This window comes from Gekko japonicus, unplaced genomic scaffold (assembly GCF_001447785.1).
Source record: "Gekko japonicus isolate JY-2015 unplaced genomic scaffold, Gekko_japonicus_V1.1 scaffold2471, whole genome shotgun sequence".
Taxonomy (NCBI): Eukaryota; Metazoa; Chordata; class Lepidosauria; order Squamata; family Gekkonidae; genus Gekko; species Gekko japonicus.
Window position 1 is genome coordinate 59,564 of NW_015169253.1, and position 11,999 is coordinate 71,562.

The following is an 11,999-nucleotide window of genomic DNA, read 5'->3' on the forward strand; positions in this document are numbered from 1 at the left end:
TGCCCGGAACCCTTTTGCTCGGCCAGTCACTGAATTGGAAGTCCGAGGTGGCTCTCCAGTGCAGGCAGCGAGAGGCACTACTGGGGGGAGCCGCCGGAGGGAAGGTGTTGGAATTGCAAATTGCTTACATTTCAGCCATTATTTATTTATTTGTTGTTTGTTAGGAAACAGGATGTTACGTTACATAATGTACTCTACAGTGGGAAAGTTTGAGGGAGTTTATCCTAATGAAGTGACCTGTGGGAGTTTATCCTAATGAAGTGACCTGTAACCTTCGTATTGGTCAACTAACAACTTGTTTGTGGAAATGCTTTGATCTAGCATTAATGTATTCACAAGGTTTATGGCCCTTTGTGTGAACCAAAGCGGTAGTTCTCTTCTAGAAGCCAAGACAGATAGAAAGATGTAGCTGTTGGCATATATTACTGAGAGTAACTGCAAGTATGTAAACCTTTTTATTTTATTTCTTTTATCCAAAGTACCATACCCATGTTTTATTTTGTTTTATAGTAAAGATATTTTTTTCTTTTACTAAGTGTGTGCTCTTATATATAACATATAATGAAGTGACCTGTAACCTTTGTATTGGTCAACGAACAACTTGTTTGTAGAAATGCTTTGATCTAGCATTAATGTATTCACCCCTTTAGTTTAGGGCCCTTTGTCTGAACCAAAAGAGGTCGTTCTCTTCTAGAAGCCAAGAGAGATCGTAAGATGTAGCTGTTAGCATATATAACTGCTGAGAGTAACTGCAAGCATTTTGTTGTTCAGTCGCACAGTCGAGTCCGACTCTTTGCGACCCCATGGACCAGCTCCTGCCAGGCCTTCCGATCTTCCGCCATCCTCTGAAGTTTGCTCAACTTCATGTTCGTTGCATTGATGACACTGTCTACCCATCTCATCCTTTGCCGTCCCTGTCTTCTTTGACCTTCAATCTTTCCCAGCATCAGGGTCTTCTTCTCCAGTGAGTGCTCCCTTCTCATTGGGTGGCCAAAGTATTTGAGCTTCAGTTTCATTATCTGGCCTTCCAGGGAACAGTCAGGGTTGATTTCTTTTAGGATCTGATTTGATCTTCTTGCAGTCCAAGGGACTCTCGAGAGTCTTCTCCAGCACCAGAGTTCAAAAGAATCTATTCTTCCGCGCTCGGCCTTCCTTATAGTCCAACTCTCGCAGCCATACATGACTACTGGGAATACCATTGCTTTGACCATACGGACTTTTGTTGGCAGGCAAGCATGTCACCTTTTATTTTATTTCTTTTCTCCAAAGTACCCTAACCCATGTCTTATTTTGTTTTCCTAGTAAAGACATTTCCCTTTTACTACGGGTGGCTCTTGTGTTTGCAATACCACCATCGACCCCTGGATTGAGAATCCCAACAGGAGGGGAGGGAGAGAGGGGAGGGGAGGGGTCCCGTCTGCAGGCAGACACACACACGCACCGCCCCTCCGCCTGCTCCCTCCGCCTGCACGGATCCCCCCACCCGACGGGGCCGCCGCGCCCTTTCCTTTCCGAGCCCGGCGACTTTTCCTCCAGTGACCTCGCCCGCCCCGCGCCCAGCTCCCAGCTAGAAAGACGCTTCGACCGCCGCCTCGCCGAGGAAGCGGTAAGCAGGAGCCTCGGGGGCCGCTTCCACTCGCGCGCTTTCGGTTTGGGTTCCGCAGCGCGCCCCGGCCCCTTGCAGACGGCCGCCCGAGCGCTTGGAAACGGCGTCCGTCCAACACAGCCGTCAAACCAAAGCCTCTCCTTCCATTAGAAACACTCCTGCGGTCTCTTTTTGTCCCAATGACTGTGGACTGGGATTGGACGCGTGCCCTGCCAGGGTTCCCTCTAAGCTGAGCGAGTGTGAGCGAGCTCACGGTTTCTGAGCCTCCGGCTCACACGTTTTTTTTGTCTTCGCTCGGGAAGGAGGGCGACAGAGCAAAGGAATCGATGCTGTCGCGGAATCGCCTGCTCACCACTGGAATGCCAGGAGCTCACAAAGTAGGATTTTTTTGCTCACAGGACTCCACAGCTTGGAGGGAGCGTTGGTGCTCTCCTGTTTCATTACAAAACGGGTTATGAACAATGCTCCCTCTAAGCTGTGGAGTCTTGTGGGCAAAAATTCTACTTTGTGAGCTATTGGCATTAAAGTGGTGAGCAGGTAATTTGGCTACTGCATAAATTAGTTTGCTCTGGAGCCTTCCTGAGCTAAGACAAAAATCTGTGAGCTGGAGGCTAAAAAACTGAGCTGGCTCACACTAACTCAGCTTAGAGGGAACACTGGTTATGAAACATCTTAAGTATACCCAATGAAATGGTTTTAACAGGGAGATGAATGGCTCTATCAACTAAGCTTGAGCCTTAAAAGATTCTAGCTCTGCGATGAATTCAGAAATAATGAATTAAAAAACAATCCTAAAACGATCGCTTAAAATGATAGTAGAAAGATTGTGGGTTTTTTTAAGGAGAAACAATAGCCCTTCCAGCTAAGTGGCAGGATTTCGCCTGTGGGAAAGCGCCAGCATCTCCTTCCTTGGACTCACAGCTCAGCACCTCTGCGAGGGAGGCCACGGCCAGCAGGCGCCGGAGTGGCACAGGATTGGCACAGGACGTGAGCCGCAGAGCAGGCGGCTGGGGCTTGGAGAGGCTTGTGCACCCCCGCTTCGGGAGGGTCAGGTGGACTTCAAATGCAAAGCCCTCGTGAGCTTGGGGGGGGGGCCTGACTGGCGCCCCAAGTCCAACCTTCACAGCAGCACTGAAAGAGGGGCAGGATTCGAATCTGGGCGACTTGCAGGTAGGGGACCCAGGGAAAAGCTCTTTCCTTGTGTATCAATGTGGCTGGGCTTTTGCCTCTGGCATGCCATTGGTCTAATGCAAAGACCACAAAGCAGGGGTCGAATCTGCATTTTTTAATCAGTTTTCCCCTATGCTTGTTTGAATGTTTTTAATCAGTTTTCCCCTATGCTTGTTTGAATGTTGTTTGGAGAAGATTCTTTTAAAGCCGTGCAGAGGTGCAATGACAGGGGAGCCACCACCAAAGGGCGATAAACATATGCAGAGGTGCAAAAGTATGCTAGCACTGTTGAGGTGTGAAAACGACACCAAACGTAGACAGCTTTTTTAACGAAGGTGTCAGAAGGCTGGGACACCGGGTGGGAAAGACAAATGCAGATTCGACCAGGGGCACCGAAGCAACTGGCAGTGATATCTGGCGTTCCTATAGAACTTCTAGTGTCCAGAATGCCCCTCTGCTGTTTTCTCAAGTCATTCTTCCAATTATCAGGTAAAATAAGCCAGGGAGCTACAGTAGTGTGATGGCTAGGGGAGTACTGGATGGCTAGGATCTGAGAGCCCCGGGTTCAAATCCCCCACTCTTCCATCGAAGCTCATTGGGCGACCTGGGCAAGTCACTTTTTCTCAGCGTGACCTACCTTGTAGGATTGTTGTGATGATAAAACAGATGAGGGAGGAATCACGTGGGCTATCTTGAGCTTCTTAGAGGCAAGGTAGGAGAGAAATTATGATAGACAAAAAAACTCCCTATTGCAACAGCAGGATTGGCTTAAAAGAAGAAGAGAAGAGGAAGAGATTGGATTTATACCCCGCCCTTCACTTGGATTCTCAGAGCGGCTCACAAACTCCTCTCCCTCCCCCTCCCCACAACAGACACCCTGTGAGGTGGGTGGGGCTGAGAGAGCTCTGACACAAACTGCTCTTTTTCAAGGATAGCTGTGCCAGAGCTTGTGACTGACCCAAGGTCACACCAGCAGGTGCAAGTGGAGGAGTGGGGGAATCAAACCCGGTTCTCCCAGATTAGAGTCCGCAGAGATGAAATCTGAAGCACTGATGTCGTGCTCATGGGCTTCACCGCTCCGATGAAATTTCCCAACTGAGATGAACACGTCTGTGGAAAGTAAAAGGCTGAAAGGTGTAGACCAGGGGTGTCGAACTCATTTGTTACAAAGGCTGGATCTGAGATAAATGTCCCTTTGTCGGGTCGGACGGTGTGTGTCCTAAAACATAATGCCAGGTCCCGGAGAGATAAACTGTATAAAGGAGAGCAGCTCATAAGATCTGGTTTGGTGTGTCCTCTCTACAAGGCCCCAAGGGCTGGGAAGGGGGCGCAAGGAAAACCCGCATGGGCGGGCTGGAGAGGCACGACGCTTGACTGCCGCAGGTGAGGTTGTTCTGCCGTGCTGAAGCCGCAATGGAGTGGCTCCCCCCAGCACTCCCTCCAGTTTGGTGTCGTGGTTAAGTGCGCGGACTCTAATCTGGGAGAACCGGGTTTGATTCCCCACTCCTCCCCATGCAGCTGCTGGTGTGACCTTGGGTCAGTCACAAGCTCTGTCAGAGCCAGTTTGGTGTCGTGGTTAAGTGCACGGACTCTAATCTGGGAGAACCGGGTCTGATTCCCCACTCCTCCACTTGCACCTGGCTGGATGACCTTGGGCAAGCCGTAGTTCTGACAAGAGCTGTCCTTGAAAAAGAGTCTTCTTCTTCTTCTTCTTCTTCTTCTTCTTCTTCTTCTTCTTCTTCTTCTTCTTCTTCTTCTCCCTTGCACCAGTTGCTCGCGGGCCACACAAGAGCCCTGGACGGGCCAGTTCCAGCCCCCAGGACTTTAACTGACTGTACTAGTAGAAACCGTAGAATGTAATTCATTTTATTGACAATGGGCACTAGTCATATGGTATAGGGTTGCCAACTCTGAGTCAGGAAGTTCCTGGAGATTTGGAGGCGGAGCGTGCGGAGGGGAGGTGCCATTTCCTTGGGGGGGGAGGACACTGATCCCTGTAGTTGTAATTCCAAGAGAACCCCAGGCCCCACCTGGAGATTGGCACCCCTACACATGGACATTCTCCTGCCCACAAATGGAATGAAACAAATGGACGCGACACCGTGGATCGTGTCTGTTGGTTAAGTGGTTCTCCTGAGCCTTTGAATTCTGACCAGACGTTCTGCGCCCACTAAACGGGGATGAGGCTTGTCCATTTAGGGCTCCCACAAGACAAGCAAATCCGTCCTCCTCGTCCTCAGTTTCCCGTCCCCAAGGCAGGAGGTAGTCACGATCCAAACCACAAAACCGGTATGAAGCTGCGTGAGAGGAGACCACCCTAAACTGAATTCTGCACCCTAAAATTGCCGTAGGGATTCCAAAGTTCCTGACGATCCTCCAACTCCCAAGGGCTCCGGTGGTTAAACTGTAGATGCAAACCTTCTGCTCCAAAGTGAACACCGACCACTTTAACCTTTCAGGCACTTCGTAGGGATGGGAACTGTCGATGTCAAAGACTTTGTGAGCGTCGGCCCCGTAGAGTTCAGCACCTGGGGCAAAAACGCAGCCGCACCTGGTTTATCCTACCAGACCATGGGGGACGAAGGCGGGCAAGCGGGCACGTTTGTGCGTTCGGTGCCAACCAGGGAGTCTCTCCGCTCCCCTCGGGGGTCCGTCGTGAGTTTCCACAACATCCAGTATTCCATCAAGCGGTCCCATGGGCTCCCCTGCAAGCGGAGAGTGGTGGAGAAGAAAATCCTCCAGAACGTGTAGTAAGTTGGTGCGGCTTTTCAAAAATCGCTGGGTGGGTGGGTGGGAGAGGGACGGAGCATAAAACCGCCGATATTGTAATGCCCCTCAGTGGGTCTGTGGTGAGGCCTCATTTGGAATATTGTGTACAGTACTGGTCGCCATATCTCAAAAAGGCCATTGCAGAGATGGGGAAAAGTAGAGAGGAGGGCGACTAAGATGATGAGGGGCTTGGAGGAGCTTTGGTGTAGTGGGTTAAGTGCGCGGAATCTAATCTGGGAGAGCCGGGTTTGATTCCCCACTCCTCCACTTGCACCTGGCTGGATGACCTTGGGTCAGTCACGAGTTCTCTCAGAGCTGCCCTTAAAAGGGCAGTTCTCTCAGAGCTCTCTCAGCACCCCACCTCACAGGGTGTTTGTCTGTTGTGGGGAGGGGAAGGGAAAGGAGTTTGTAAGCCGCTCTGAGACACCTTTGGGTAGTGAAGGGCGGGGGTATAAATCCAATCTCATCTCCTCTTCTTCTCTTCCCTAGGAGGAGAGACTGAAGAGTCTGGGACTTTTCAGTTCAGAAAAGAGATGACTAAGGAGGGGAGGGGGGCGTGATAAAGGTTTATAGAATTATGCATGAGGTGGAGAGAGCTGACAAAGGGAAAATGTTCTCCTTCTCCCCAAAAAGTGGAACTCAAGGGCGTCCAATGAAGCTGATGGGCAGTACGAACAAAAGGAAATACTACTTTACACGGAGACTGGTTAAAACGTGGAATTCGCTGCCCGAGGATGTAGTGACGGCCACAGGAATGAACAGCTTTCAAAGGGGATCAGATAGATTCATGGAAGATAAGTCTATCAGTGGCCTACTAGCCATGGTGACTGAGGGGAACCTCCACATTCAGAGGCACTAATCCTCTGAATCCCGGAGCCAAGAGGCAATATGAGGGGAAGGCCTCGGTCTCTATGCCAGTTTGGTGTAGTGGTTAAGTGTGCGGACTCTAATCTGGGAGAACCGGGTTTGATTCCCCACTCCTCCACTTGCACCTGCTGATGTGACCTTGGGTCAGTCACGAGCTCTGGCACAGCTGTCCTTGAAAAAGAGCAGTTTGTGTCAGAGTTCTCTCAGCCCTGAAGGGTGGGGTATAAATCCAATCTCCTCCTCCTCCTCCTCCTCCTCCTCTGCCCTGTTGCTGTACCTCCAGAGTTGCTGGTTAGCCTCTGAGAGACAGGATGCTGGACTCGATGGACTATTGGTCTGATCCAGCAGGCGTCTTCTTGTGTTCTTATGAGAGAGGAGATAAAATTAACAACTAGAACACATTTGGAAAAGGCTTCAGAAGCTCCTTTTCTGGATGCGTTGCCGATTAGTTCAAGGGGAAAATATTTACTTTCACATACTAAAAGGGATTGGTGAATTCGTATTTTGTGTCCCAAGTTGCCCTATCCTGGAACTCAGAAGAAAAGCCAGCCATGAAATTCCTTGGAGATGTATTTCTGTGCTTTGTGTCAAAAACCACTGCCCTTGCGCACGCCCATGGAACAGCGCCCTCCGTGCCACACCCGCTGGCTTGTTCCAGTACAGGGCTGATCTGTCAGCCTTCACCAGGGCAGCCCAATTTGCTCCTGACTTGCCCTTAAATGTCTGATTAAAATTGGGTATGAGAAACCTCAAAATTTCAGAAATAAACTAAAGGTTCCCCGCCACCACCAAATGCAACACTGGAGGGAAGATTCTTGTAAATTTACTGAATTTTTGACACAATCTAAACCTGTGAAAGGAGGTGTTGAAGGTATGTTATCGAAGGTATGTTTTGGGTAGACACAAAAATGGTAAAATGCTGCAAGGACGATGTTTTAAATCCCTGTGACGCTGCAATTCCTCATAAACTTCTGATAAAATTTGGCAGATTATCCTTACCGTATGTAGACCGGGGGAGTCCAGCACTGCTCCGAGAGTCTATGTGCGCATGCAAAGCGCGCGCCGCAATTACGTCACCCGGAAGTGACGCAACCATGTCGAGCACGCCGGGGGCGGGGCCACAATCATCTGAGGGAAAACTGTGTCACTTCTGGGTGACGTGCTGACGCCGGACACGTCACGTGCTTTGGGGGTGGGGTTCCCCCCAGGGCCCGATCCGCCGGCGGCGGGTAACAGGCCTCTCGGGCGGGGGTTTTCCCGCCCCCCGGGGGGACTTGGCAAGCCTAGATTATACCCAGGCCCTCTCAGAGGTAGGGTTACCAGCTCTGGGTTTGGGAAATACCTGGCGATTTTGTGGGTTGAACTGGGGAGGGAGGGACTCAGCAGGGTACAGTGCCATAGAGTCTACCCTCCAAAGCAGCCATTTTCTCCAGAGGAATTGATCTCTGTCATCTGGAGAGCGAGTGCCATAGCAGGAAATCTCCAGGCCTCACCTGGAAGCTGAACTTTGCAAGGAAAAACAACCGTGATATGATAACGAAACCTTGTTAGAGAAAAATATATCTTCTTTTAATTATCCAGGGCAGGGGCCATTTTGTAGAAAAAGAGGTGCAGGAGCTCATTAGCATAACTCATTAGCATAACTTATTTGCATATGCCACACACCCCAGACATCACTGGACGTGTGTCAGAAGGCAACACCCACCGCTCAGGCTCCACTGGACTGTTTTGGATTGCTAGCTATTGGGCGGGGGGGGGAACGTGTAGATCTGCCCTCGCAGAGGAGGGAGAGCTTCTACCTGAATAATACTACTTTTTTCTTAAAGTGGTCTTAAAGGTGCCACTGGACTGTTTTGGACCGGGGGCCGGGGGGAGCTCTGCAACTTACCTGGCTGCTTCTTGCTCTGACTGAGGGCTGCTGGGAGCAGGAGGTGGGGCTTGTTGCATGTGCCCGCCCCCTGGGCTCTTTACTGCCGGAGTGCCGCTCCTGTGTGCTCATGCAGGATATGACCCCTAATCCAGTGAGTAACAAATCATAAAGGTGTTTTCTGAGAAGAAAATTGGTCTCATGTTTACTTCTAAGAAAACACCTTTATGATTTGTTATTCACTGGATAATTAAAGGATATATTTCTCTCTAACAAGGTTTCGTTGTCATATCACGGTTGTTTTTCCTTACAAAGTTCAGCCTGTCCGGTGATCTCTCGTCCTTGACTTTACTCACCTGGAAGCTGGCAGCCCAGCTCAGAGGCCTCTGTAACTTCCAGCTCTTGAGACCCCCTCGCCATAACAAAAAATTTAAAAAGAGAGTGTCAGATTTAGGTCCGATAGGATTGCACATAAAAACAAGTTGCCAGTTTGGTGTCGTGGTTAAGTGCGCGGACTCTAATCTGGGAGAACCGGGTTTGATTCCCCACTCCTCCACTTGCACCTGCTGATGTGACCTTGGGTCAGTCACAAGCTCTGGCACAGCTGTCCTTGAAAAAGAGCAGTTTGTGTCAGAGCTCTCTCAGCCCCGCCTACCCCACAGGGTGTCTGTTGTGGGGAGGGGAAGGGGAAGGAGTTTGTAAGCCACTCTGAGACTCCAAGTGGAGGGCAGGGTATAAATCCAATCTCCTCCTCTTCTTCTTATTGAATGCTGAACAATTAATGGGTGTCTAAAATTGAGCTTGAGGCCCAGGGTGAGTGCCACCCCTGACCCCCCAACTGGGCCTGACTGAACCTCTCACCAGTTTGGTTCTGTGTGCCAAACTTCCTGGTAACAGGACAAGGCATCTCGATTTGGTAGTGGAAGGAATTGTCCCACAGGATCACGGCAGAATGCTGAAGGAGCCCCCCCCCTCCACACACACACACACACACGGCCAACTCAGAATAATACATGGAAATCCCTTTTCATTCCTTTTCCTTCCAGCGGAATTATGAAGCCAGGCATGAACGCAATTCTGGGTCCAACAGGCAGCGGCAAATCATCGTAAGTATGTTAGGGGTTGCCAGGGGTCATTTCGTAGAAAAAGAGGTGCAGGAGCTCATTAGCATAACTCATTAGCATAACTCATTTGCATATGCCACACACCCTGACATCACCGGAAGTGTGTCAGAAGGTAACACCCACCGCTCAGGCTCCACTGGGCTGTTTTGGATTGCTAGCTAGCGGGGGTGGGGGACGTGCAGATCTGCCCTCACAGAGGAGGAAGAGCTTGTACCTCAATAAACTTTGGCATTAAAGGTGCTACGGGACTGTTTTGGATTGCTATTTGGGGGAGGGGGAATCTGCAGATTACCTGGCTGCTTCTTGCTCTGACTGAGTGCTGCTGGGAGCAGGGGGCGGGGCTTGTTGCATGTGCCCGCCCCCGGGCTCTTTACTGCCGGAGCTCCGCTCCTGTGCGCTCCTGCAGGAAATGACCCCTGGGGGTTGCCCCGTTGTGTTTCTGCCACGCAGTGCGCTAAGCTAAAGGGTTGTTTGTTGTTTACACAAAAAATACCGTTAAGGCCGCCTGCTCTGATTTGGGACTAAGCCCCATTAACTCAGTGGAACTGACTGTGGAGCAGGTCGGCGCCTCTAGGGAAGCTTCTTTAACACATCTAATGCATCAGCCATTGGCTTCTGAATAGAGAAACTTCCCAGCAATTGGTCAGACAAGCTCAGGGGTTTTACAGGTATTACCCTCAAGCCTCATTAGGTCAAAAGGAATCCCGTGGAGCCAGTGTGGCGTCCTGGCTAAGAGTGTCGGACTAGGATGTGGGAGCCCTGGGGTTCAGACCCCCACTCTGCCGTGGGTGACCTTGGGCCAGTCACACACTGCCAGTTTGGTGTAGTGGTTAGGAGCGCGGACCCTAATCTGGGGAAAACGGGTTTGATTCCCCACTCCTCCTCATGCAGCTGTTGGTGTGACCTTGGGCCAGTCACAAGTTCTCTCAGAGCTGTTCTCTCAAGAGCAGTCCTCGAAAGAGCTCTCTCAGCCCCACCGACCTCACAGGGTGTCTGTTGTTCAGAGGGGAAGGGAAAGGAGGTTGTAAGCCGCTCTGAGACTCCTTCGGGTAGTGAAGGGCAGGATATCATTCCAATCTCTTCTCTTCTTCTTTTCCCAACCCGGATAGCCCAGGCTTGCCCGATCCCGTAAGCAGGGTCAGCCCTGGCTAGTATTTGGAAGGGCGGCCTCCAAGGAATACCAGGGTCATGACGCAGAGGAAGGCAATGGCAAAACCACCTCTGGGATGTCTCTTGCCTTAAAAAAACAACTCTAGCTCGCCACCTAGTGGTGCATAACACTAAAAGAGCTAGAACGTCCAGCTGCCAGACAATCTGAGGCTCCCCTGGCTATTCTGCATACAATGCCATACAATAATTATTGTCGTCAGTCACACACTCTCGGCCCGACCGACCTCACAGGGTTGTTGTGAGCATAAAATGGAGGCGAGGGGAAGGGCGTAAACCACATTGGGTCCCTATGGGGGAGGAAAGGCGGGGTGTGAATGGAGTAAATAAATGAAAGAAAAGATGTTTCTGACAAGCAGAGAAACCCCTTCCTGCCTGCAGTCTCCTCGATGTCCTGGCTGCTCGGAAGGATCCCGCTGGCTTGTCTGGGGATGTTCTTATTGACGGCGCCCTGCAGCCTCCCAATTTCAAGTGCATCTCGGGATACGTCGTCCAGGTTCGTGTCTCACAGCAGCGGGGGGGGGGAGCCGGGGGGGCGGCAAAGGTTAAACGCAACGTTTTTTGTACACTCACAGTTCCGGTGGGAGCCCAGGGACGTTTTAATTTGGCTGCATCTTCCAATTGACCTTTTAATCGTCAGAATAGGTCTGTAAGGATGGGCACAAATAGGTCTGTAAGGATGGGCACAAATAGGTCTGTAAGGATGGGAAGTCCCTACAAAAGTGTCTTGCAACGATTCAGAGTGCATTTGTTTTAACTGAGCTGTTATTTTTTCCCCATAATCATAAAATCTCACACCTCTTTATACCAAGAAAACAAATTAGAAGGTTGCTACCACAAGAAATTGCAAGTAGATAAATAGGTACCACTTTGGTGGGAAGGTAACAGTGTTTTGTGTGCCTTAGTGTTTAGTCGCGCCGGCCACATGACCACGGAAACGTCTTCAGACAGCGCTGGCTCTTCGGCTTTGAAACGGAGATGAGCACCGCAACCCTAGAGTCGGATTCGACTGGCTTTCGAGCAAGGGAACCTTTACCTTCACCACTGCCTTAGCTGCAGCACAAAGCAAAGCAATTAAATTTTTACAAACAGTAGGACCAATTTCACACAAGAGCTGCGCCGCGGTCCCACCTCCCTTTGCCCCGCTTCTATTGCTCAATTTCCCATTCGAAGCCACGCGGCCGGGTTTTGACTCGCGGCTTCACCCTATTTTCCCCGCAGTTTCGTGATCCTCAAAAAACAGGATCACGAAACTGCGGGGAAAATCGGGCAAAGCCGTGGGTCAAAACGCAGCCGCGCAGCTTCGAGTGGGAAATTGAGCAATAGAAGCGGGTCAAAGGGAGGCACGACCACGGCGCAGCTCTTGTGTGGAATCGGTCTAGGTCTGTTATACTTGTAAAGTAAAGGTAAAGGTTCCCTTGCTCGAAAG

At 50.6% G+C, this 11,999-nt stretch overlaps 1 protein-coding gene across 1 annotated transcript in view; it reads left to right on the forward strand.

Annotated features, from left to right (window-relative positions):
- The first annotated feature begins 5,242 nt into the window (after window positions 1-5,242).
- LOC107114890 (ATP-binding cassette sub-family G member 2-like) overlaps window positions 5,243-11,999 on the forward strand; it is a 34,240-nt gene continuing 27,483 nt past the window's right edge. Inside the window, exons 1-3 of the mRNA XM_015416496.1 lie at window positions 5,243-5,526; window positions 9,326-9,385; window positions 10,952-11,066. Of these exons, the coding sequence (XP_015271982.1) occupies window positions 5,249-5,526; window positions 9,326-9,385; window positions 10,952-11,066 (453 nt within the window). The 5' untranslated portion in view covers window positions 5,243-5,248. The remainder of the gene's footprint in view (window positions 5,527-9,325; window positions 9,386-10,951; window positions 11,067-11,999) is intronic.